Raw genomic sequence first — 26,200 nt, 5'->3', positions numbered from 1 at the left:
GACGGAAGCTCTTGGAAATCGAAAACACGTCATAGAATTTCTTTCTGCGCTAAAGTATAGCGGATAATATAAACTGTGCGATGGTTGTTTATGTATTGCAACATCTATATGCAGTTGGGCGCAACAAGGCACAAAGCGAGTGTGTGCTGGTTATTATTTTAGTCATAGCGGAGGCCAACCAAACTCCCAATTTCACAGGTGGCGCCACCCACCACCCCGTTTCAAAGTGGTTGCTCATAGTATCCATCCACCAATCTTGTTCTCTTGTTTACATGTGCTGTCGGTCGTACGAGTTGCTACGATGTGTTTGTTTGATCGTGTTTTTGCGTTTGCTGTAATGAATTGTGACATAGTTCGCGTGCACAAAAGTGCCAGAAGATAGCTTGTGTCTCGCTGCAAACTCGCGGTATGCGTGGTGCGCCAGGCAAACGTGGACCAACGATTTTCATGCCATCGAGTGCGTTCCCTTTGTCCGTGGTGGTTGTGGAGAGTTCGGTGGGCGCCGCAAAGAAATGATGCGCATTATTAGCGTTCCGCAGGTCGTCCACTACGCAACTGCATGTATGCGGGAATAACTTTGCAGCTCCGGCAACTTGGAGGGCGCTTTTCGACCGCATCGTACCATTTAAAAGGTGAGTACACGCATGCTGTGCTTGCTTCTCGTGTGTGCTTAGAGTGCCTTGCGAGCGTAAGAAATCGAACTCCCGCGACGACATTGACTGTGCCGATGCTTGCTGAGCGTTGGTTGACATAATTTGCTTGCGCAAGCTTATTGGCTTAATGCTAAATTGAAAGTCTTGGTGAGCGCTTCCTTCCGGTGAGAGGGATTAGGTTCGGCAACAGTCCTCATTTGCCCGAGCTGCCACTTTTCTGCTAAAGTTGGATAATAAAGACTCATCTGCCTCTTTACCTATTCTTACTGCAATGACGTTTCCTCTCTTACTTATGCTTCGAGGTTGAAAATAATGTCTGTTTACGCGGTTGTCGGTTTGTGAGCAGTTATTGGGAAAAAGTATAAACACCATGCAAGTGATCTTGCGCGCGACAGCGACGCGATGTAGATGGTTGTCGCGCTCGCTCGTTCCCTACAAGTCGTACCCCATGCGAGCGGTCTTGCGCGCGACAGAGACGCGATGTAGATGGGTGACGCGCTAGCTCGTTCCGTACAAGTCGTACCCTATGCGAGCGACGACATTGAGAGCCGTCTCCCCGGTGTTGCCGGTATGAGGGCAGCAAATACGCGCCAAAAGTGTGCTTTATTAATTTAGTTTGCTGTGTTTTACTCAAAGGAGCAGCGTAAAACATTTCTTTAAAGTCTTGCAGTAGGTTCTTAACCTTGCACGTATCAAAATAGTCGTTTGCTTGTTCCGTGCAACAAGCGGTAGTACTCGACTGATGTACAATTCCGGCTTCGCGCTATTGTCTGTTCGCTCATAGCACTTCTGGGCGACGAGCGACGAATTCTAGATTTCCAGAACCAGGCGACAAAGAACGAGCGATATGTTCGCGCGACGGCCCGTTTTCTCGCTCAAAGCCGTCGCGCACAAAATCTCCCTCATAGGGTTCGGGCAAAAAAATTTAAGCAATTACGGCTTGCTACTACTACAGCTTACGTTTTGAGACAAGGTGTTTTGACATAACTTTGACATAACTAGAGATGACAAGGGAAAGTTGCTTAACTGATAGAAAAAAAAATGAATTGTTACGTAAACAAACATTTGTTTGTAATGTACTGTAGCTGTAGGTCTTAAAAATTTTATTGTCATGAAGAGGTCCCTATTATCACAATATTCATCAGTAACTTTGACCTTGTGCTCTGTTCCCACCCTGCAGTGGTGCAAACATTGTTTTTGTGACTTTTTCTGTGCTCCTTGCATGTGTTCACAATGACTTCTTTAAAGTGCCACTGCTATAAGTTAACACAGAACCTATCTTGCAGGGGCAAGGCCGTGACCAACAACAGTGTCCACGTCAGGGAGGAGCTATGGCTGCAGCAGCACTGTGTGTAATCGGATGGTCTGGTCAGGTATGACTGAAGTGTATGTGTTTGCAAAAGTAGGATCTCAGTATCATTCGTCAATAAGTTTATGGACATATTACTCAGCAGTGCTTACTAAATAGGCTAAATATCTGCTCAACTTTATTCAACTTGCTGCTTATTTGTGTCTGTAGACATTATGTACACATTACCTTGCTCACTTTAAAGCTAGACCTAACATGTCTTGAGGTTTATTTTTTCTTGCATCAATCACTTGGCTGCACGTTACATTTTATTTTGCTTAGTACACATTATATCTACCTCTTGTTATTTTGTTTTATTGATTTGAAACTTTCCTGTGTTACACCTTTTATATCCACTTTTTTTTTCGTTTAGGCTACACGCTTGTGCAGTTTCTGCACACGTAAGGATTAAAAGTGTAATGGGCCAAATATGTCACAGGTCTAAGCATGCAGCATGGTTACCATTGTTTAACATTGGTATTACAATTATTGTGAGGTTTACTTGCACGAACAAGACTAATTGAAAAAAGTTGGACAAGACAGTGCACTAGACTTCAACTTACAACCTTTATTCAGAAAACACGCAATGAGGCCCCACCTTATGCTCAAAAATATCTGCAGACAGATGCATAAATAAATGTTCCACATGGGAGGAAACCAAATGCGCAACAAAGCCAATACTGCCCAAAACAAACCATTACAAAGCATTCAGCAGGTTCTTCTCAAGGTACAACAAACACTCCTTTATCAGTTAGTTCCAGTGAAGGAGTGCTTACACATTCATTCATCATCAGCCTTTGAAATGCCAAACACCAAATATTTCCTTATCTAACTGCCTGCCAAACCGTCTGAGCACTTGCTTGTTTTGAAAACACAGGTAGCATTTACGAGCACATCTTCGGCAGTGGTCAGCCAAATGGGCAGTGCCTGCTAGAGTGTTTACAGCGTTCCGGTGCTCCCTAAGCCTCTCATTCAAGAACCTGCCCTTTTGTCCAATACAGCACTTTCTACAGGGAAGTGAAATCTTGTATACCACCCCCACATTGCAGTTAAACAAGTGGGTGACATGCTCCTTAGTGCATGTACCCTGATTCTCGGCGTTGCTTACCAACCTGCACATTCTTGCGAGCTCTAGTGGCGCTGAAGAAAACACCTACACTGCACTGGTTTGCCACATTGTTTAGGTGATGGACACCCCATGTACAGATGGCACAGCCACAGGGCACCCACTGGCACGTGCGTTATTGCACCGAGCAGCTGCCAGATCTGTTTTTACCTCTTTAATGAGGCTCCCAGTAGTTGACACCAAAGTGTTATCGAGATACCCAGCCCTACATAAATGGCTCGCTTGTTGCTGAGCGCTGCAGGAAACCTGGTGCACAAGATTTAACCAGAACAGCTCTCGGGCGGCTAGGAGCTATGCATCCTTTAACATGGAGTATGCCAAACGGTAGTCGAGCAAGGGCTTCGTTTTCCTAAGAGAGTATATATAATAAGGAAAGTATGATTTAAAATTATACGAATATCGAATGATTGCAGGTGATCATCTTCTGGCAACTCATGTGTGAACTTGAGTCCTACTGAACACTGTTCGAAAACACCCACAATGTTTTTAACAGCAAAGCCAGCACAACAAGAAAGTCATTAGCACTACCACACTGCCCACTGGACGTGCCGTAACGCATGTCGCAGTGGTAGCCGTGCAGCTCTGCCATACATACACAGGGTGTCCCACCGCCTAGAAGAAAGGTGGCGAACAAGTTTGGTGTAGGCATTTTTTCGGCACCGCTAATGCTCACAAGAATATGCAAGTTGGTAAACATTGCCGGGCGTCAAAGTACATGCACTAAGGAGCATGTCACCTGCTTTGTTAACTGAAATGTAGTGGTGGTATGCTACATTGCACTTCCCTGCGGAAAGTGGTATATTGAACAAACAGGTGCCTGAATGAGTGGCTTGGGGAGTACCGGAAGGCTGTAAATGCTCTCACAGGCGCTGGCTACTTGGCTGATCACTGTTAAAGTACCCATAAGTGCTCCCCATGTTTTCATAGCACACAAGTGCTCAGTCAGTTTGCCAGGCAGTTATATAGGGAAATGTTTGAGGTGTTTTGCATTTCGAAAGCTACTGATGAATGCATAAGCACTCCATCACTGGTACCAGCTAATAAATAAGTGTTGTGTCTTCAGAAAAATCTGGTGAATGCTTTGTAATGGCTTCTTGTGGATGCTTATCAGCTTCTATGTGCATTTCGTTATCCCCTATGTGGCACATTCTTTTATGCATCTGTCTCCACATTAACTGAGCATGCGGTGGCCTGTTTGCATGTTTCTTCTGAATAAAGCTTGTCAGTAGAAGTCTACCGCTTTGGCTAGTCCGACCTTTATTCCGTACGCCTTGTTTGTGCTAGTAACTATGTCACAGGAGCTGTGTCAACGCCAACTAGCCTAACCTTCTACATTTTTTCACAATTATTTCTCAAGTTCCCAGAACAATAGACACGAGCTTGAATTTCTTTAAATGGTAAATGAAGGCCAGTATTCACTGTGCTGTAAGTACTACAGCAGTGAAGAGTTTTCTAGTAAGCTTGCTTTCTTTCTCTACATTTATTTATATTCTTCTTAAGCTATACCCATTCATGCAAGTAGGCATTGTGGCAGAGTCTGTGTCCAGTTGCATCGTTTTCGACTTTGTCTATACTGCATAGACCACATAGTTGGTACATAGTTCAGTCTATTGATGCACTATCATTAAATAAGCATGCAGTTTTGCACATGCAAGATTGCCTGCTCGCTATTGCTAAAGCATTTGCTGGTTATTGCTATGTTGCTCATCAAGTGAACTTGATTTCAACAGCACCACACAGAACATCTGTTTGGCAGTGGCGTAATTTTAATAGTGACTATCAGCCAACAAGCTCTAAGTCTACAGCGGTCCAGAAATAATTCTATTACTTTGGGTCTCTCCACATATTTGGTTAGCACAGTGGGCAGTTTTCTATTTATTCTGCTTGGTGCTGTTCACGTGAGAATATTTTCAACTAGCAAGTACAAAGTGTAATGCTGTCAAAAGCCTTTGATTACTGGGCAAATGAATTGAAAGCATGGTACGTAATCCAAAAAGTATTTTTCACAAAATACTAGTGTCAAGAACAAGCATCATATGCACTGCAACTCATGGTTTTATGTTGGTATGCAGGTATCTCAAGCTAAGGGTGCTTGTGCATGTATTTTCCACATATTAGCTAATGCTTTAGCTACATGAAACTGTCTATGTTCTGGCTGCTGAAGTCAAATTTGTGGTTGATGAACCTGCTTGTTTTTGCTGTGCACTTACATTTCTGTTGTTTCTTAAGGGTTGTAGCCATGTGACAACTGATGTATTGCAGCAATGTCAAAGGTAGCTTCCACCCATTATTGCTACAGTGTGCCAACAGACACCTGTCGCCGTATTGGTGCATTTTCTGAGAACCAGCCGTATCCTCTAGGTGAAATTTGTAGTGTCGTTTTGAGTTTGCCAGTCAGTTCATATAACTTGAGGACAAAATTTACACAGTGAAGGAAGGGAGACCATACAACATGACCAGTGATGACTGAATATTTTGATAGAAGGAATAAAAATAACACTGAATGTGTGCTTATATTGTGCACAAGTTCCTTCAGAAGGAAAATGTGAGTTGTAATACAAAGGCAAAAAATCACAATAAACAGTATATGCGTAAAAAAGGTGAATAGTCAGACTAATTTCTATCCCTTGTCATCTAGAAATGACGCCTTTTTTCATGCATTCATAATGGGGGCTTGCTCACACGTCTTGTGGTATGCCTCTCTGATTTCTCTTGTCAATTTTTCACCGTGGGTGGAAACAGATAAACTAATTTAATCTGGCCTAAAGCCCTATCGCGGCAATGCACGGCCAAGTCAGACGAGCATGCCGGTCTTCTCAGTAAAATGTGGTGATTTCTTTGGTACATATGTAGTTCCTGGCCTGTCAGCTTCCTAACATTGGAATGCAGTACACTGCCCCTAACACACACTAGACATATTTCGTGGTATGTTTAACCAAGCGTACCTCGCTTGCCTGCTCGCTTTTCTCAGTTCACTTGTGGACTGTGCGGCATACCTGCCTACTTTATTTTTTCTCTCGAAATATGTGTGCTGTTCACGTGAGAATATTTTCAACTAGCAAGTACAAAGTGTAATGCTGTCAAAAGCCTTTGATTACTGGGCAAATGAATTGAAAGCATGGTACGTAATCCAAAAAGTATTTTTCACAAAATACTAGTGTCAAGAACAAGCATCATATGCACTGCAACTCATGGTTTTATGTTGGTATGCAGGTATCTCAAGCTAAGGGTGCTTGTGCATGTATTTTCCACATATTAGCTAATGCTTTAGCTACATGAAACTGTCTATGTTCTGGCTGCTGAAGTCAAATTTGTGGTTGATGAACCTGCTTGTTTTTGCTGTGCACTTACATTTCTGTTGTTTCTTAAGGGTTGTAGCCATGTGACAACTGATGTATTGCAGCAATGTCAAAGGTAGCTTCCACCCATTATTGCTACAGTGTGCCAACAGACACCTGTCGCCGTATTGGTGCATTTTCTGAGAACAGCACCAAGCAGAATAAATAGAAAACTGCCCACTGTGCTAACCAAATATGTGGAGAGACCCAAAGTAATAGAATTATTTCTGGACCGCTGTAGACTTAGAGCTTGTTGGCTGATAGTCACTATTAAAATTACGCCACTGCCAAACAGATGTTCTGTGTGGTGCTGTTGAAATCAAGTTCACTTGATGAGCAACATAGCAATAACCAGCATTCCACAAGCGCATTGAGAAAGGCGTCCAGGCAAAGAAGATTTGTATAAATTACCACTAAATATGTCTTGTGTCCGTCATTAGTAGTGTATTCTATGCCTCTGTTCATGTGTATGTTTGGTCAAATGCACAGGGTCGTCAACTCTTGGCACGAACACGACTCAGCGTGACCACGCCCCGCGGAGTGCCAGCGTGCATGGCGCAGGGGGGATGTGGAGCTTCGTGTCATCTGCTAAAGTGCGGGAGCACGCCATGCTTTAGCGGATGACACATGACATGAAGTCCCACCTCTAAGCCCCTGTGCGCCTGCGCCGCTTAGCTCCGTTGCACAGCCATGCAATGCGCGCTGGCAATCCGCGGAGTTCGGCCACTCTGCACCATCTTCGTACTAAGAATAGACGGTCTTGTACATGGGGCAGACTGGCCGCTGTATAAGCATGTGCCCAGGAGAGCACCATTATTCACTCAAGGGACAAGCATGCTCGTCCCACTTGACAATGCATTGACACAACTGGTGATGTACGCCAGATTTAGATTGTTCATCTCTTTTGTTTACTTAAGGCAACCGATTGATCAACAATATCACTGAGGCATACCATTTAAAAAAGAGGGACATCTGTCAGCCAGTGCTCATTATGATTGCATTACAAAGAGGAATACTCTCTAAATGACACGGAATAGTGATCACTCCGTGCTTATTTGTTCTATTTTTATGCAAGTACTGTTTATCATGATTTTGTACATTTGTATTGCAACTTGTGCCCTTTGTCTTAAAAGATCGCTTGTGCAGTGCAAGGGCACACGCAGTATAAATATTATCTTAAATTTTTGCACCAAAATTAATGTTGAATTGGTAGCTTTTGTGTCTTGTTGTCTTCTTTCTGTCCCTTGTATCACTCAAAAGGTAAACATTAACGTACACCAACTTTCTTAATTACTTGCCCGTCAGTGTTGATAAACATGAAATGTTGTTTTCAGCCAGAATATTCTTACCATTTCTCATTTCCGGTCAGCATAGTGCTAATCCTTTGGCTTTTTATAAAGCGTGCTAATATGTACTTCTGATTAATGCAAAAGTTAGTTCTAGTTGGTGGTAGCTGAACTTGGACATCATGACAAGTGCAAGGGCACACACACACACAAAGAGACACAGTCTGAACGGGCGCTAGACATCAACTGAAGGGCTTAATGACAAAAAACAGCAACGAACATATTGCGCAAAAACCTACAAAAAGATGTAGAAGGTGCAATTGTCCCTAAAGAGAATTCCGCTGCCGCTGTACTAGCGCTGTACTGTTACAACAAACATTTCAAACCTGGTCGCAGTAAAAGGAGCGTGCACACTGAGTTCTGAAGTTTGAAGTTGTGACGGGACTTGGCGCATTCGTCGCTGCAGTTTAGTCATGACGAAAATATAACTGCTGAGATGAGTGAGTGGTGCGAGTGGTTTTCAGAGCCCACAAGGGAATTCACTTGTTTTCAACCATGCAAGGGTAATCTTACTTTCAAGGCATGTCTCCAATGTTCTTTAGAACAAGGCCATGTAGTGTGTGATGGTGGTGGATTTTGGAGACTGGCGCGCGTAGGTCTCTAGGTAACGTGCTGCACTGTTCTCCGTGTGACACTGCAATCTTGGAGGCCTTGACGTCACTCGTTCTTGCACTGTTCTCTGCATGGCGGTGCGCCTATTTGAATCAATTGTTTCGCTTTCTCTGTTAATTTCATTATTGCAAGGTTAGACTGTACGAAATATGAGTGTTTGCTGCCCTTAAAATGGGAAAATTTTATTAGTTTAATCCTTTACACAAAAATGAATTTCTTGGTGAGGTTGGGTTTAACCCCAGTTTTTTTTAAACTTGTTCGAGGGGCAGAAATAGGAAATTATAGAGTTGCATCAGAAATTGACGGATCTAATTAACCTATATCATATTGTTTTATACAAGTGCGTTTTAGTGTTAAGAATACTGCTCAGGAAAAAAACACTTCATATCTATTGCAGGTACAGATTGGTGTGGGATTTGTGATGCCACTCAACAAGTGGCATTACATATTCAAGTCTGCTTCCGACGGAAAGTACCCATTAGAGGTGGCATGGCACCTGTGGACACCAGTGCAAGCAGGTGAAAGCAGCCTGACTGGACAGGCCTGCCGGACAATGTGCCGCGCATCTTGGAAGCTTCCGGCAACACCGGAGAAAGTGGCTGCTTTGAAGAGTAAGTCAACAGTCACCTCATTTGAGAAACATAACTGCATATCTACAAGTTATCTGAATGAGTTAGCATTACATGATGTATACAGAGCGACAAGAAATGCCAAAGCAAGAATGAGGCAAGTGCCTATATATTATATCTTTTTCTTCTGCTGTATATGCACTGTGTCTCGACACACAATTTAAATGTCTCTGTGGGTATGAAAAACAGCACAAGATAATTTCGGGATATGGGTTTCCGGCGAAAATCGCCCACAAAGTTTCCCCCATAATCAGTTTCAATTAAAAACAATCAAGAAAGTCGGGTGGCTACACGAGCGGTTAATTTTGACAGGACCTTGATAGCTTGCATTCACCTGCTGCTCATTGTCTTAACAGAAGTGAACATTTAAGCACCTCATTGTCTTTGAAATTTCTAATGTAGACTTGGCATGCGTTATTGTAGCTTTTCACGCTGCAGCTTTCATTTCACTTTTTTGAAATAATGCTTCTCAAGAAAATTGGGTTCCTACTCAGCTTGGCAAATTGTATGGTCTAAAAGAAGCTTTTTAAACTACTGCCGTCCAAAGTGTTGACTGTGGTCAACTGATGTGCTGCTTTACAATCTGCAGCGTTCACAGCCATGCAATTTCAAAACACTATTCTGATTATTGGGATGTAAAAGTTATAAACAGGGATAAAGTGCCTCGGAAAGGGTGGCCAACGTTTCGTTAGGAGGACCTATCTTCTCAAAGGCTGCCTCGTCATCCTCGGCATGTTGGTTTTAAAGTGTTAGTAGAGTGACGTCACATGCAGTTGTCAGGAGTGGCTGGTTGTAAAGGGAGAGACTTGAAGGAGAATGAGCGCGGTCACCTGATGTCTGTAAGCATGATTCCTAAGACGTAGGAACAATAGTGGGAGTGGGAAGGCGGGGAGAAAAGGAGAAAAAAAGAGACCAAGAGGGAAAGAAAGAACAAGAAAAGAAAAAGAAGGGCATAGGAAGGTGTTAGGGAAGCAAGAGGTTAGGGAGCATTCAGGGGTGTCTTTGGCAGCATGTTCTTGTGGCTTTAAAGGAGCCGGTGAGGCGGTCAGTGCTCGAGTAACAAAAACAACCCGAAAAGACATTAGTTGAAAGAATGACTTGAGTAGCATAGCAGCAATGCGTCGGATAATTTAGAAGGAGTTAAGATGGCAGCAAGGAGTCTGGAATGCAGTGCATAGGGTAGCTGGAAGGCAGCGGCACGGTCTTTCTAGGGACGTTAGTCCCAGTAGCTCAACGTAGGTGTCGTCACAGCGGTATGCAGAAGTGGCGATACCCTGTGTGGCTGAGGCTCCGAAGAAGGTATCCTGGCGCCTGGGATTTTGGAATATGTTGGTGAGGGTGTTTCGAAAAAATAGAATAAAGAACAGACAAATATGGGGGCGAACTGAAACTGGAATAACAAATAAGAGGGTGGCATGAGCAAAAGCGGGCGGAAGCAGATGTACATGGGAAAACATATTTATGCGAACATATTTATGGGGATTCTACAGACTTCCTATTGCGCTGCACTGACAGGCCCCACACATACCTACGATACATAGACGACATATTCATAATATGGTGACATGGTCAAGACAGCCTAGATAAATATGTAGGATTTCTAAATTCTTTTCAGCCAACAATAAAATTCGCATCAAAATCTTCAGTGGAGCGCATAAACTTTCTGGACTAAACAATATACATTGACACTGGGACACTAATGACAATGCTGTATGGAAACCTTTTGACAAACAACAGTACCTAGAATATACAAGCCACCATCAAGCCACACTGCAAAGAAGGCATCTTTAAAGGCCAAGCACATGGCTACGTCACATGTGTGTTGAAAACCAAGACTACATAGATAGACTTGATCACCCTAAAGAAACCCTATCAAACGGGAACCACCCAAAGAGTGCCCTTCAGAAAGCCTGCACCGATGCAACCAAACTTGACTGAGCCGACGTGCTCAAGCCCCACCCTAGGATCACAAGAACAGCGCCTCTTCTTACTACTAAATTCTCACACTCCCAAACATGAACAACATCCTCAATAAATACTACCCAATTCTCACCAGCAACCAGAAACAAGATTTTTCTTGCCCTGCCCAGAGTAGTCTTGAGATGCAACACTATAATATTAAGGATATTCTTGTATGTGCCAAACTAAAAACAACAACAAAGTTAGGAACCAGTCCCTGTGGCCGCCCGGGTGCTCTACATGCAAACATATTTAATCTACTACTACAGTATTAAGTACAGCATCAAATTACTCAAACAACGTAACTTCGAGTTTCATCTGCACATCAAGCAATGTAGTCTACTGTCTAGAATGTGCCACTTGTAGCAAATAATACATAGGTGAGACAGGACAAAAAAATCATAAAAGACTGAACGGTTACCGCGCAGATACAAAACAATTTACCTAAAGGAGTAGCCAGCCACTTCAATGAACATGTCATATGTGACAAAGCAAGGCTCTATAGACTACAAATTTCCGCTCACCTCGCTAGAGGAAATATCTGGAATCATACCTCATACACAAGTTTAAATGCCTACATCCAATGGGAATCAATTTAACACAGCAACTTAGAATCTTTAAAAACTTTAAAGCTGTAACTTAAATCGGAAAGCCTCATGTCATCAACCAAGGCGCAAAACACATTGTGCCACCAGCTAAACTTAATTCTTAACCTCACCTATTCCACCGTTTCAAATTTTTACCTGCTTACTACTTAATTTAATATATTCTTTCGTGTTTTAATGTTTATATCAACTGTATGACCCCTTTTCCCATGTACACCTGCCTCCGCCCGCTTTTGCTCATGTAACCCTCCTATTTGTTATTCCACTTTCAGTTCCCCCCTTTTGTCTGTTCTCTATCATATTTTTTGAACAACCTCACCACCACAATCCAAAATCCCAGATGCCAGGATACGTTTTTCTGCGCATCAGTCACACAGGGTATCACCAGCTCTATATACCACTGTGACGACACCTGCGTTGAGCTACTGAGGCTGACATCCCTAAAACACCATGCCTCTGCCTGCCAGCTACCACATACATTGCATCCCAGACTCCTTGTCGCCATCTTAATTTCTTCAACATTACCCGACGCGTTGCTGCTACGCTACTCAAGTCATTCTTTCAACTGATATCTTTTGGGGTCTTTTTTGTTACTCGCACACTGACCGCCTGACCAGTTCTTCTAAAACGGCAGAAAGATGCCGCCAATGATACTCCTGAATGCTCCCTAACCCCTCACTTCCTTAACACGCTCCCATGCCCTTCTTTTTCTTGTCTTTCTTTTTTTGCCTCTTGGCATCTCTTTTTTTTCTCCTTTTCTTTTGTTTCTTTTCTCGCCGCCTTCCTATTCTCACGGTCTTGTGCCCTCGTCTTAGGAACCATGCTTACAGACCACAGCGCTCATTCTCCTTAAAGTCTCTCCCTTTACAACCAGCTGCCACTGACAACAACTGCACGTGATGTCACCCTACTAGTCCTTTAAAACTAACATGGCAAGGCTGACCAGGCCACTTTTGACGAAGATAGCTCAAAAGTTGGTCAGCCTTTCTGTGGCACCTCATCCATGTTTATAACCTTCATACCACTGTGTGCTATTCCATCTGTCAGCCGCTTTCTTGATTTTAGATGTTCTGATTATTGAAGTTTGTAAGACATGGCCTATCAGCACTTTCGGCATACTTTCAGTGATCTCATTTTATTTAAGCATAAGAATGAGGAAAGAACTGCTACACAAAGAAAGCACCTCGAACATTAGTCGCATGTACGCTCTGATCTGCATAGCTGATCTTGTTCTACGCAAAGCATCCTAAAATTTTCATGCCTCTTGTCGGTGCCAAGAAAAGCAAGGTGCTGGGCATCATGCGGAATTCCAGCGCTTTCCGCCAGCCTGGATTAGAAAGGACTGTATAGTGTGGCTGTAACTGGCATTCTTCTGCCAAGATTCAATTGTTTTATGGATCAAAGTACCAGGTACTCTTGTAGTCGCATCAACACTCTGCCGAAGATTTCATTTCCTACATAAATATGTTTTTTTTTAAACAGACGAGCATGAAAGATTGCTCTGTATTACGTTAAGATGCTTCTTTGGGCTTTTTTTACATTGAAGATGTAGGTTACCTTAGCAAAGTAGCAATATGGAGATTGAAAAGTAGAAAAAAAATGGCAGATCCCATGCATTGTGAGAATCGATGTACACGAAGCACACATTGTTTGCTTTGATTGACAATAATTAACGGTGATGTTAGTGGCAAGTTTGTAATTTTTTCAGTGTTTAGTCCAATACGAAAGTGGCGAGTTGATGTTAAGCATTACCTTGCATGCACCACTTCTGTTTGTCTGCATAGCCCACAGAACACACAGGGAGATGTGTTTGCTTGAGGCGTTGTTGCGAGTCATTGTTCATAATCTCTGAGAAGGAATGGAGCGTTGTCATTGCCTCACATGGCGCACCGCATCATGGCAGAAATATTAAACTTTAATTGAATTATGAGGCTGTGCATACTTCAATTAGCTATTGTAATTGTATGTATACAATGTATACATAAATTCGCGGTCTGCACTACATTTCACTGCGTAGCGAAGACGCTCCTGTTCTGTGTGACACTTCTTTCAAGTCTGGGTGTCCTCGACGTCGAGTGCACGCCTTGCTGGCGCGTGTTAATGGGCTCCTTCTACATACATGGCGAACACACTGTTGAGATTCCAGCTCAAAGCGCTCTCTTCAGACTAAGGACGATTCTAATGTTTACACTATCACAGCCCAGCAGCTGCATTTTTCTCGCATAGAAATTAAAACCAGCACAGCACGTGCAATACACACTAACGGTGAAATGCTGGGGCAGCAGCGCCGGTCAGGATGTGCAGAGGTGAGCGCCATCTAGTAATGTTGCAAGAAATCCAACGGCAGGCATGACAAGACCATAGCAGCTGCAGCGCCCGTAATGTTGGGAGAAGAGGCAAAAAAAGCTTCACTTTAAAACATTAGTTGCCATCATTTGCAGCTAAATAAAGCTTGCAAGCCAGCCATTATACAGCTTTTACATGAAATCTTTTATGCCTATATGGCAAATGCTAAAGTTACGACTTCCTCACCAACTGCACGAGCAACAAGTAAAGCTAACAAATGATAGAATGGACAAATCAGACAGCTTGCACCTTGCATCTCCCCTGCATGCGTTAGAGACAGTGTAGCCAAATTGTGGCTCTCTGAATTTGACAGGAATTTGGGTGGTTGAAGAGCAGACAAATTATGCAAAATCAGAAGCCAAATATCCACCCCATAAGGCTTTGAGTACAGCTCCCATGTGTCTAAATTTTGCAGTTAAGCCAACCTCCAGATGAGAAGAGGCGTGGCTTTGGCAAAAAACATACAAAAATTCCATGTAAATCTGCAAAACAATGTGATGCATGTGTATGCATACTCACTGCAAATAAACCTGTGCTGGCTTGCGTCCTGGGTAGCATGTTTGTGTGTGACATTTGCTGCATTTTGTTATCTTAAACTTTTTTTGAAGTGATTAGAGCAGATTTCCTTCATTCACTTATTGCTAGAAATCATTGGAAAAACAATTTACTTATATATTTATTGCACTCTCCTTTTAGACTGCCTGGCGAAATACATAAGTGACCATCCAATGATGCCACCTGCACCACATCCGGAGAACCACCTTGCTTCCGTGCGAAAGCACCTTTGGAGCTCTCTTTTACACAAGCAGGACGCCAGAGCAAGCGAGTGGAAAAGTAAATACAGTACAAGTCAAGTGATGCTTTTTCAATAAAGTGTGATGATATGCTACGTAGTATGGTGCTTTACATATTGATTTGTTATGGCATGAAAATAGCCGCATCTTGGCAACATGTATATACAGACTGTACACTTCACAAGACTCAACATCACATAAAGATAACCCGTCATGAGCTTCCGAATGGCAATGGCTGCTCCTTCAATTCATCACACAACTTGCCTTTGACGTGCTGCGCCCACGATGATATCCAACCCAGTGCCCACCGTGCCACCCATCACCCACCGTGCCGCCCAGCACCCACTGTGCCCAGCAACCACCATGCTGCCCAGCACCCGCCGTGCCCAGCAACCACCATGCCGCCCAGCACCCACCGTGCCACCCGTCACCCACCATGTCACCCAGCACCCACCATGCCACCCGTCACCCAGCATGCCACCCGTCACCCAGCATGCCACCCACTACCATAATCCACCATGATGATGGATGATGGATTCCACTATGCCCAGCATCGGGCAAATTTTCAATAGGGATGTGCCTGCTTAAAACGCGTTTTGGCACAAATCCATGTGCGGGTGCTAAAAAGAGCAGCATCGGCATGCTTTTCACGTCGTTTGGTAGAAATCCACGCGCGCGTTCTGCCAAAAGCACCATTTGCATGCATATCGTGTGGTTTTGCAGAAAACTGCGTCCGCGTCTACCAAAATATGCATGTGCATGCTTAAAACGCGTTTTGGCACAAATCCATGTGCGGGTGCTAAAAAGAGCAGCATCGGCATGCTTTTCACGTCGTTTGGTAGAAATCCTCGCGCGCGTTCTGCCAAAAGCACCATTTGCATGCATATCGTGTGATTTTGCAGAAAACTGCGTCCGCGTCTACCAAAACATGCATGTGCATGCTTAAAACGCGTTTTGGCACAAATAAATGTGCGGGTGCTAAAAAGAGCAGCATCGGCATGCTTTTCACGTCGTTTGGTAGAAATCCACGCGCGCGTTCTGCCAAAAGCACCATTTGCATGCATATCGTGTGGTTTTGCAGAAAACTGCGTCCGCGTCTACCAAAAGATGCATGTGCATGCTTAAAACGCGTTTTGGCACAAATCCATGTGCGGGTGCTAAAAAGAGCAGCATCGGCATGCTTTTCACGTCGTTTGGTAGAAATCCACGCGGGCGTTCTGCCAAAAGCACCATTTGCATGCATATCGTGTGGTTTTGCAGAAAACTGCGTCCGCGTCTACCAAAAGATGCATGTGCATGCTTAAAACGCGTTTTCGCACAAATCCATGTGCGGGTGCTAAAAAGAGCAGCATCGGCATGCTTTTCACGCCGTTTGGTAGAAATCCACGCGCGCGTTCTTGCCAAAAGCACCATTTGCATGCATATCGTGTGGTTTTGCAGAAAACTGCGTCCGCGTCTACCAAAAGATGCATGTGCATGCTTAAAACGCGTTTTGGCACAAATCCATGTGCGGGTGCTAAAAAGAGCAGCATCGGCATGCTTTTCACGTCGTTTGGTAGAAATCCACACGCGCGTTCTGCCAAAAGCACCATTTGCATGCATATCGTGTGGTTTTGCAGAAAACTGCGTCCGCGTCTACCAAAATAGGTGCTTTTGCATGCTTGAAACGCGTTTTGGCACAAATCCATGTGCGGGTGCTAAAAAGAGCAGCATCGGCATGCTTTTCACGTCGTTTGGTAGAAATCCACGCGCGCGTTCTGCCAAAAGCACCATTTGCATGCATATCGTGTGGTTTTGCAGAAAACTGCGTCCGCGTCTACCAAAAGATGCATGTGCATGCTTAAAACGCGTTTTGGCACAAATCGATGTGCGGGTGCTAAAAAGAGCAGCATCGGCATGCTTTTCACGTCGTTTGGTAGAAATCCACGCGCGCGTTTTACCAAAAGCACCATTTGCATGCATATCGTGTGGTTTTGCAGAAAACTGCGTCCGCGTCTACCAAAAGATGCATGTGCATGCTTAAAACGCGTTTTGGCACAAATCCATATGCGGGTGCTAAAAAGAGCAGCATCGGAATGCTTTTCACGTCGTTTGGTAGAAATCCACGCGCGCGTTCTGCCAAAAGCACCATTTGCATGCATATCGTGTGGTTTTCCAGAAAACTGCGTCCGCGTCTGCCAAAAGATGCATGTGCATGCTTAAAACGCGTTTTGGCACAAATCCATGTGCGGGTGCTAAAAAGAGCAGCATCGGCATGCTTTTCACGTCGCTTGGTAGAAATCCACGCGCGCGTTCTGCCAAAAGCACCATTTGCACGCATATCGTGTGCTTTTGCAGAAAACTGCGTCCGCGTCTACCAAAAGGTGCATGTGCATGCTTAAAACGCGTTTTGGCACAAATCCATGTGCGGGTGCTAAAAAGAGCAGCATCGGCATGCTTTTCACGTCGTTTGGTAGAAATCCACGCGCTCGTTCTTGCCAAAAGCACCATTTGCATGCATATCGTGTGGTTTTGCAGAAAACTGCGTCCGCGTCTACCAAAAGATGCATGTGCCTGCTTAAAACGCGTTTTGGCACAAATCCATGTGCGGGTGCTAAAAAGAGCAGCATCGGCATGCTTTTCACGTCGTTTGGTAGAAATCCACGCGCGCGTTCTGCCAAAAGCACCATTTGCATGCATATCGTGTGGTTTTGCAGAAAACTGCGTCCGCGTCTACCAAAATATGCATGTGCATGCTTAAAACGCGTTTTGGCACAAATCCATGTGCGGGTGCTAAAAAGAGCAGCATCGGCATGCTTTTCACGTCGTTTGGTAGAAATCCTCGCGCGCGTTCTGCCAAAAGCACCATTTGCATGCATATCGTGTGATTTTGCAGAAAACTGCGTCCGCGTCTACCAAAACATGCATGTGCATGCTTAAAACGCGTTTTGGCACAAATAAATGTGCGGGTGCTAAAAAGAGCAGCATCGGCATGCTTTTCACGTCGTTTGGTAGAAATCCACGCGCGCGTTCTGCCAAAAGCACCATTTGCATGCATATCGTGTGGTTTTGCAGAAAACTGCGTCCGCGTCTACCAAAAGATGCATGTGCATGCTTAAAACGCGTTTTGGCACAAATCCATGTGCGGGTGCTAAAAAGAGCAGCATCGGCATGCTTTTCACGTCGTTTGGTAGAAATCCACGCGGGCGTTCTGCCAAAAGCACCATTTGCATGCATATCGTGTGGTTTTGCAGAAAACTGCGTCCGCGTCTACCAAAAGATGCATGTGCATGCTTAAAACGCGTTTTCGCACAAATCCATGTGCGGGTGCTAAAAAGAGCAGCATCGGCATGCTTTTCACGCCGTTTGGTAGAAATCCACGCGCGCGTTCTTGCCAAAAGCACCATTTGCATGCATATCGTGTGGTTTTGCAGAAAACTGCGTCCGCGTCTACCAAAAGATGCATGTGCATGCTTAAAACGCGTTTTGGCACAAATCCATGTGCGGGTGCTAAAAAGAGCAGCATCGGCATGCTTTTCACGTCGTTTGGTAGAAATCCACACGCGCGTTCTGCCAAAAGCACCATTTGCATGCATATCGTGTGGTTTTGCAGAAAACTGCGTCCGCGTCTACCAAAATAGGTGCTTTTGCATGCTTGAAACGCGTTTTGGCACAAATCCATGTGCGGGTGCTAAAAAGAGCAGCATCGGCATGCTTTTCACGTCGTTTGGTAGAAATCCACGCGCGCGTTCTGCCAAAAGCACCATTTGCATGCATATCGTGTGGTTTTGCAGAAAACTGCGTCCGCGTCTACCAAAAGATGCATGTGCATGCTTAAAACGCGTTTTGGCACAAATCGATGTGCGGGTGCTAAAAAGAGCAGCATCGGCATGCTTTTCACGTCGTTTGGTAGAAATCCACGCGCGCGTTTTACCAAAAGCACCATTTGCATGCATATCGTGTGGTTTTGCAGAAAACTGCGTCCGCGTCTACCAAAAGATGCATGTGCATGCTTAAAACGCGTTTTGGCACAAATCCATATGCGGGTGCTAAAAAGAGCAGCATCGGAATGCTTTTCACGTCGTTTGGTAGAAATCCACGCGCGCGTTCTGCCAAAAGCACCATTTGCATGCATATCGTGTGGTTTTGCAGAAAACTGCGTCCGCGTCTACCAAAAGATGCATGTGCATGCTTAAAACGCGTTTTGGCACAAATCCATGTGCGGGTGCTAAAAAGAGCAGCATCGGCATGCTTTTCACGTCGTTTGGTAGAAATCCACGCGCGCGTTCTGCCAAAAGCACCATTTGCATGCATATCGTGTGGTTTTGCAGAAAACTGCGTCCGCGTCTACCAAAAGATATATGTGCATGCTTAAAACGCGTTTTGGCACAAATCCATGTGCGGGTGCTAAAAAGAGCAGCATCGGCATGCTTTTCACGTCGTTTGGTAGAAATCCACGCGCGCGTTCTGCCAAAAGCACCATTTTCATGCATATCGTGTGGTTTTGCAGAAAACTGCGTCCGCGTCTACCAAAATATGCATGTGCATGCTTAAAACGCGTTTTGGCACAAATCCATGTGCGGGTGCTAAAAAGAGCAGCATCGGCATGCTTTTCACGTCATTTGGTAGAAATCCACGCGCGCGTTCTACCAAAAGCACCATTTGCATGCATATCGTGTGGTTTTGCAGAAAACTGCGTCCGCGTCTACCAAAAGATGCATGTGCATGCTTAAAACGCGTTTTGGCACAAATCCATATGCGGGAGCTAAAAAGAGCAGCATCGGAATGCTTTTCACGTCGTTTGGTAGAAATCCACGCGCGCGTTCTGCCGAAAGCACCATTTGCATGCATATCGTGTGGTTTTGCAGAAAACTGCGTCCGCGTCTACCAAAAGATGCATGTGCATGCTTAAAACGCGTTTTGGCACAAATCCATGTGCGGGTGCTAAAAAGAGCAGCATCGGCATGCTTTTCACGTCGTTTGGTAGAAATCCTCGCGCGCGTTCTGCCAAAAGCACCATTTGCATGCATATCGTGTGATTTTGCAGAAAACTGCGTCCGCGTCTACCAAAACATGCATGTGCATGCTTAAAACGCGTTTTGGCACAAATCCATGTGCGGATGCTAAAAAGAGCAGCATCGGCATGCTTTTCACGTCGTTTGGTAGAAATCCACGCGCGCGTTCTGCCAAAAGCACCATTTGCATGCATATCGTGTGGTTTTGCAGAAAACTGCGTTCGCGTCTACCAAAAGATGCATGTGCATGCTTAAAACGCGTTTTGGCACAAATCCATGTGCGGGTGCTAAAAATAGCAGCATCGGCATGCTTTTCACGTCGTTTGGTAGAAATCCACGCGGGCGTTCTGCCAAAAGCACCATTTGCATGCATATCGTGTGGTTTTGCAGAAAACTGCGTCCGCGTCTACCAAAAGATGCATGTGCATGCTTAAAACGCGTTTTGGCACAAATCCATGTGCGGGTGCTAAAAAGAGCAGCATCGGCATGCTTTTCACGCCGTTTGGTAGAAATCCACGCGCGCGTTCTTGCCAAAAGCACCATTTGCATGCATATCGTGTGGTTTTGCAGAAAACTGCGTCCGCGTCTACCAAAATAGGTGCTTTTGCATGCTTAAAACGCGTTTTGGCACAAATCCATGTGCGGGTGCTAAAAAGAGCAGCATCGGCATGCTTTTCACGTCGTTTGGTAGAAATCCACGCGCGCGTTCTGCCAAAAGCACCATTTGCATGCATATCGTGTGGTTTTGCAGAAAACTGCGTCCGCGTCTACCAAAAGATGCATGTGCATGCTTAAAACGCGTTTTGGCACAAATCCATGTGCGGGTGCTAAAAGGAGCAGCATCGGCATGCTTTTCACGTCGTTTGGTAGAAATCCACGCGCGCGTTCTTGCCAAAAGCACCATTTGCATGCATATCGTGTGGTTTTGCAGAAAACTGCGTCCGCGTCTACCAAAAGATGCATGTGCATGCTTAAAACGCGTTTTGGCACAAATCTATGTGCGGGTGCTAAAAAGAGCAGCATCGGCATGCTTTTCACGTCGTTTGGTAGAAATCCACGCGCGCGTTCTGCCAAAAGCACCATTGGCATGCATATCGTGTTGTTTTGCAGAAAACTGCGTCCGCGTCTACCAAAAGATGCATGTGCATGCTTAAAACGCGTTTTGGCACAAATCCATGTTCGGGTGCTAAAAAGAGCAGCATCGGCATGCTTTTCACGTCGTTTCGTAGAAATCCGCGCGCGCGTTCTTGCCAAAAGCATCATTTGCATGCATATCGTGTGGTTTTGCAGAAAACTGCGTCCGCGTCTACCAAAAGATGCATGTGCATGCTTAAAACGCGTTTTGGCACAAATGCATGTGCGGGTGCTAAAAAGAGCTGCATCGGCATGCTTTTCACGTCGTTTGGTAGAAATCCACGAACGCGTTTTGCCAAAAGCACCATTTGCATGCATATCGTGTGGTTTTGCAGAAAACTGCGTCCGCGTCTACCAAAAGATGCATGTGCATGCTTAAAACGCGTTTTGGCACAAATCCATGTGCGGGTGCTAAAAAGAGCAGCATCGGAATGCTTTTCACGTCGTTTGGTAGAAATCCACGCGCGCGTTCTGCCAAAAGCACCATTTGCATGCATATCGTGTGGTTTTGCAGAAAACTGCGTCCGCGTCTACCAAAAGATGCATGTGCATGCTTAAAACGCGTTTTGGCACAAATCAATGTGCGGGTGCTAAAAAGAGCAGCATCGGCATGCTTTTCACGTCGTTTGGTAGAAATCCACGCGCGCGTTCTGCCAAAAGCACCATTTGCATGCATATCGTGTGGTTTTGCAGAAAACTGCGTCCGCGTCTACCAAAATATGCATGTGCATGCTTAAAACGCGTTTTGGCACAAATCCATGTGCGGGTGCTAAAAAGAGCAGCATCGGCATGCTTTTCACGTCGTTTGGTAGAAATCCTCGCGCGCGTTCTGCCAAAAGCACCATTTGCATGCATATCGTGTGATTTTGCAGAAAACTGCGTCCGCGTATACCAAAACATGCATGTGCATGCTTAAAACGCGTTTTGGCACAAATAAATGTGCGGGTGCTAAAAAGAGCAGCATCGGCATGCTTTTCACGTCGTTTGGTAGAAATTCACGCGCGCGTTCTGCCAAAAGCACCATTTGCATGCATATCGTGTGGTTTTGCAGAAAACTGCGTCCGCGTCTACCAAAAGATGCATGTGCATGCTTAAAACGCGTTTTGGCACAAATCCATGTGCGGGTGCTAAAAAGAGCAGCATCGGCATGCTTTTCACGTCGTTTGGTAGAAATCCACGCGGGCGTTCTGCCAAAAGCACCATTTGCATGCATATCGTGTGGTTTTGCAGAAAACTGCGTCCGCGTCTACCAAAAGATGCATGTGCATGCTTAAAACGCGTTTTGGCACAAATGCATGTGCGGGTGCTAAAAAGAGCTGCATCGGCATGCTTTTCACGTCGTTTGGTAGAAATCCACGAACGCGTTTTGCCAAAAGCACCATTTGCATGCATATCGTGTGGTTTTGCAGAAAACTGCGTCCGCGTCTACCAAAAGATGCATGTGCATGCTTAAAACGCGTTTTGGCACAAATCCATGTGCGGGTGCTAAAAAGAGCAGCATCGGAATGCTTTTCACGTCGTTTGGTAGAAATCCACGAGCGCGTTCTGCCAAAAGCACCATTTGCATGCACATCGTGTGGTTTTGCAGAAAACTGCGTCCGCGTCTACCAAAAGATGCATGTGCATGCTTAAAACGCGTTTTGGCACAAATCAATGTGCGGGTGCTAAAAAGAGCAGCATCGGCATGCTTTTCACGTCGTTTGGTAGAAATCCACGCGCGCGTTCTGCCAAAAGCACCATTTGCATGCATATCGTGTGGTTTTGCAGAAAACTGCGTCCGCGTCTACCAAAATATGCATGTGCATGCTTAAAACGCGTTTTGGCACAAATCCATGTGCGGGTGCTAAAAAGAGCAGCATCGGCATGCTTTTCACGTCGTTTGGTAGAAATCCTCGCGCGCGTTCTGCCAAAAGCACCATTTGCATGCATATCGTGTGATTTTGCAGAAAACTGCGTCCGCGTATACCAAAACATGCATGTGCATGCTTAAAACGCGTTTTGGCACAAATAAATGTGCGGGTGCTAAAAAGAGCAGCATCGGCATGCTTTTCACGTCGTTTGGTAGAAATCCACGCGCGCGTTCTGCCAAAAGCACCATTTGCATGCATATCGTGTGGTTTTGCAGAAAACTGCGTCCGCGTCTACCAAAAGATGCATGTGCATGCTTAAAACGCGTTTTGGCACAAATCCATGTGCGGGTGCTAAAAAGAGCAGCATCGGCATGCTTTTCACGTCGTTTGGTAGAAATCCACGCGGGCGTTCTGCCAAAAGCACCATTTGCATGCATATCGTGTGGTTTTGCAGAAAACTGCGTCCGCGTCTACCAAAAGATGCATGTGCATGCTTAAAACGCGTTTTGGCACAAATCCATGTGCGGGTGCTAAAAAGAGCAGCATCGGCATGCTTTTCACGTCGTTTGGTAGAAATCCACACGCGCGTTCTGCCAAAAGCACCATTTGCATGCATATCGTGTGGTTTTGCAGAAAACTGCGTCCGCGTCTACCAAAATAGGTGCTTTTGCATGCTTAAAACGCGTTTTGGCACAAATCCATGTGCGGGTGCTAAAAAGAGCAGCATCGGCATGCTTTTCACGTCGTTTGGTAGAAATCCACGCGCGCGTTCTGCCAAAAGCACCATTTGCATGCATATCGTGTGGTTTTGCAGAAAACTGCGTCCGCGTCTACCAAAAGATGCATGTGCATGCTTAAAACGCGTTTTGGCACAAATCGATGTGCGGGTGCTAAAAAGAGCAGCATCGGCATGCTTTTCACGTCGTTTGGTAGAAATCCACGCGCACGTTCTACCAAAAGCACCATTTGCATGCATATCGTGTGGTTTTGCAGAAAACTGCGTCCGCGTCTACCAAAGGATGCATGTGCATGCTTAAAACGCGTTTTGGCACAAATCCATATGCGGGTGCTAAAAAGAGCAGCATCGGAATGCTTTTCACGTCGTTTGGTAGAAATCCACGCGCGCGTTCTGCCAAAAGCACCATTTGCATGCATATCGTGTGGTTTTGCAGAAAACTGCGTCCGCGTCTACCAAAAGATGCATGTGCATGCTTAAAACGCGTTTTGGCACAAATCCATGTGCGGGTGCTAAAAAGAGCAGCATCGGCATGCTTTTCACGTCGTTTGGTAGAAATCCACGCGCGCGTTCTGCCAAAAGCACCATTTGCATGCATATCGTGTGGTTTTGCAGAAAACTGCGTCCGCGTCTACCAAAAGATATATGTGCATGCTTAAAACGCGTTTTGGCACAAATCCATGTGCGGGTGCTAAAAAGAGCAGCATCGGCATGCTTTTCACGTCGTTTGGTAGAAATCCACGCGCGCGTTCTGCCAAAAGCACCATTTTCATGCATATCGTGTGGTTTTGCAGAAAACTGCGTCCGCGTCTACCAAAATATGCATGTGCATGCTTAAAACGCGTTTTGGCACAAATCCATGTGCGGGTGCTAAAAAGAGCAGCATCGGCATGCTTTTCACGTCATTTGGTAGAAATCCACGCGCGCGTTCTACCAAAAGCACCATTTGCATGCATATCGTGTGGTTTTGCAGAAAACTGCGTCCGCGTCTACCAAAAGATGCATGTGCATGCTTAAAACGCGTTTTGGCACAAATCCATATGCGGGAGCTAAAAAGAGCAGCATCGGAATGCTTTTCACGTCGTTTGGTAGAAATCCACGCGCGCGTTCTGCCAAAAGCACCATTTGCATGCATATCGTGTGGTTTTGCAGAAAACTGCGTCCGCGTCTACCAAAAGATGCATGTGCATGCTTAAAACGCGTTTTGGCACAAATCCATGTGCGGGTGCTAAAAAGAGCAGCATTGGCATGCTTTTCACGTCGTTTGGTAGAAATCCTCGCGCGCGTTCTGCCAAAAGCACCATTTGCATGCATATCGTGTGATTTTGCAGAAAACTGCGTCCGCGTCTACCAAAACATGCATGTGCATGCTTAAAACGCGTTTTGGCACAAATCCATGTGCGGGTGCTAAAAAGAGCAGCATCGGCATGCTTTTCACGTCGTTTGGTAGAAATCCACGCGCGCGTTCTGCCAAAAGCACCATTTGCATGCATATCGTGTGGTTTTGCAGAAAACTGCGTCCGCGTCTACCAAAAGATGCATGTGCATGCTTAAAACGCGTTTTGGCACAAATCCATGTGCGGGTGCTAAAAAGAGCAGCATCGGCATGCTTTTCACACCGTTTGGTAGAAATCCACGCGCGCGTTCTTGCCAAAAGCACCATTTGCATGCATATCGTGTGGTTTTGCAGAAAACTGCGTCCGCGTCTACCAAAATAGGTGCTTTTGCATGCTTAAAACGCGTTTTGGCACAAATCCATGTGCGGGTGCTAAAAAGAGCAGCATCGGCATGCTTTTCACGTCGTTTGGTAGAAATCCACGCGCGCGTTCTGCCAAAAGCACCATTTGCATGCATATCGTGTGGTTTTGCAGAAAACTGCGTCCGCGTCTACCAAAATAGGTGCTTTTGCATGCTTAAAACGCGTTTTGGCACAAATCCATGTGCGGGTGCTAAAAAGAGCAGCATCGGCATGCTTTTCACGTCGTTTGGTAGAAATCCACGCGCGCGTTCTGCCAAAAGCACCATTTGCATGCATATCGTGTGGTTTTGCAGAAAACTGCGTCCGCGTCTACCAAAAGATGCATGTGCATGCTTAAAACGCATTTGGCACAAATCCATGTGCGGGTGCTAAAAAGAGCAGCATCGGCATGCTTTTCACGTCGTTTGGTAGAAATCCACGCGCGCGTTCTGCCAAAAGCACCATTGGCATGCATATCGTGTTGTTTTGCAGAAAACTGCGTCCGCGTCTACCAAAAGATGCATGTGCATGCTTAAAACGCGTTTTGGCACAAATCCATGTTCGGGTGCTAAAAAGAGCTGCATCGGCATGCTTTTCACGTCGTTTGGTAGAAATCCACGAACGCGTTTTGCCAAAAGCACCATTTGCATGCATATCGTGTGGTTTTGCAGAAAACTGCGTCCGCGTCTACCAAAAGATGCATGTGCATGCTTAAAACGCGTTTTGGCACAAATGCATGTGCGGGTGCTAACAAGAGCTGCATCGGCATGCTTTTCACGTCGTTTGGTAGAAATCCACGAACGCGTTTTGCCAAAAGCACCATTTGCATGCATATCGTGTGGTTTTGCAGAAAACTGCGTCCGCGTCTACCAAAAGATGCATGTGCATGCTTAAAACGCGTTTTGGCACAAATCCATGTGCGGGTGCTAAAAAGAGCAGCATCGGAATGCTTTTCACGTCGTTTGGTAGAAATCCACGCGCGCGTTCTGCCA

General features: G+C 45.3%; 1 protein-coding gene across 1 annotated transcript; it reads left to right on the top strand.

Moving 5' to 3' along the window:
* The first annotated feature begins 252 nt into the window (after positions 1 to 252).
* Positions 253 to 14,849, top strand: LOC142569083 (uncharacterized). Its single transcript, XM_075678585.1, has 4 exons — positions 253 to 632; positions 1,940 to 2,026; positions 8,821 to 9,034; positions 14,659 to 14,849. The coding sequence occupies exons 2-4, from the start codon at positions 1,985 to 1,987 to the stop codon at positions 14,832 to 14,834; spliced, it is 432 nt and encodes a 143-aa protein (XP_075534700.1). The 5' UTR covers positions 253 to 632; positions 1,940 to 1,984; the 3' UTR covers positions 14,835 to 14,849.
* The last annotated feature ends 11,351 nt before the right edge of the window (positions 14,850 to 26,200 follow it).

The sequence above is a fragment of the Dermacentor variabilis genome, unplaced genomic scaffold, assembly GCF_050947875.1.
Source record: "Dermacentor variabilis isolate Ectoservices unplaced genomic scaffold, ASM5094787v1 scaffold_64, whole genome shotgun sequence".
Taxonomy (NCBI): domain Eukaryota; kingdom Metazoa; phylum Arthropoda; class Arachnida; order Ixodida; family Ixodidae; genus Dermacentor; species Dermacentor variabilis.
This window is presented reverse-complemented; position numbering and strand designations above follow the sequence as displayed.

Coding starts and splice junctions, on each gene's coding strand:
- LOC142569083 (XM_075678585.1), top strand. CDS start 1,985: ATGGCTGCAGCAGCACTGTGTGTAATCGGATGGTCTGGTCAG. Junction 2,027..8,820: donor TAATCGGATGGTCTGGTCAG/GTATGACTGAAG, acceptor TATCTATTGCAG/GTACAGATTGGTGTGGGATT. Junction 9,035..14,658: donor GAAAGTGGCTGCTTTGAAGA/GTAAGTCAACAG, acceptor CTCTCCTTTTAG/ACTGCCTGGCGAAATACATA.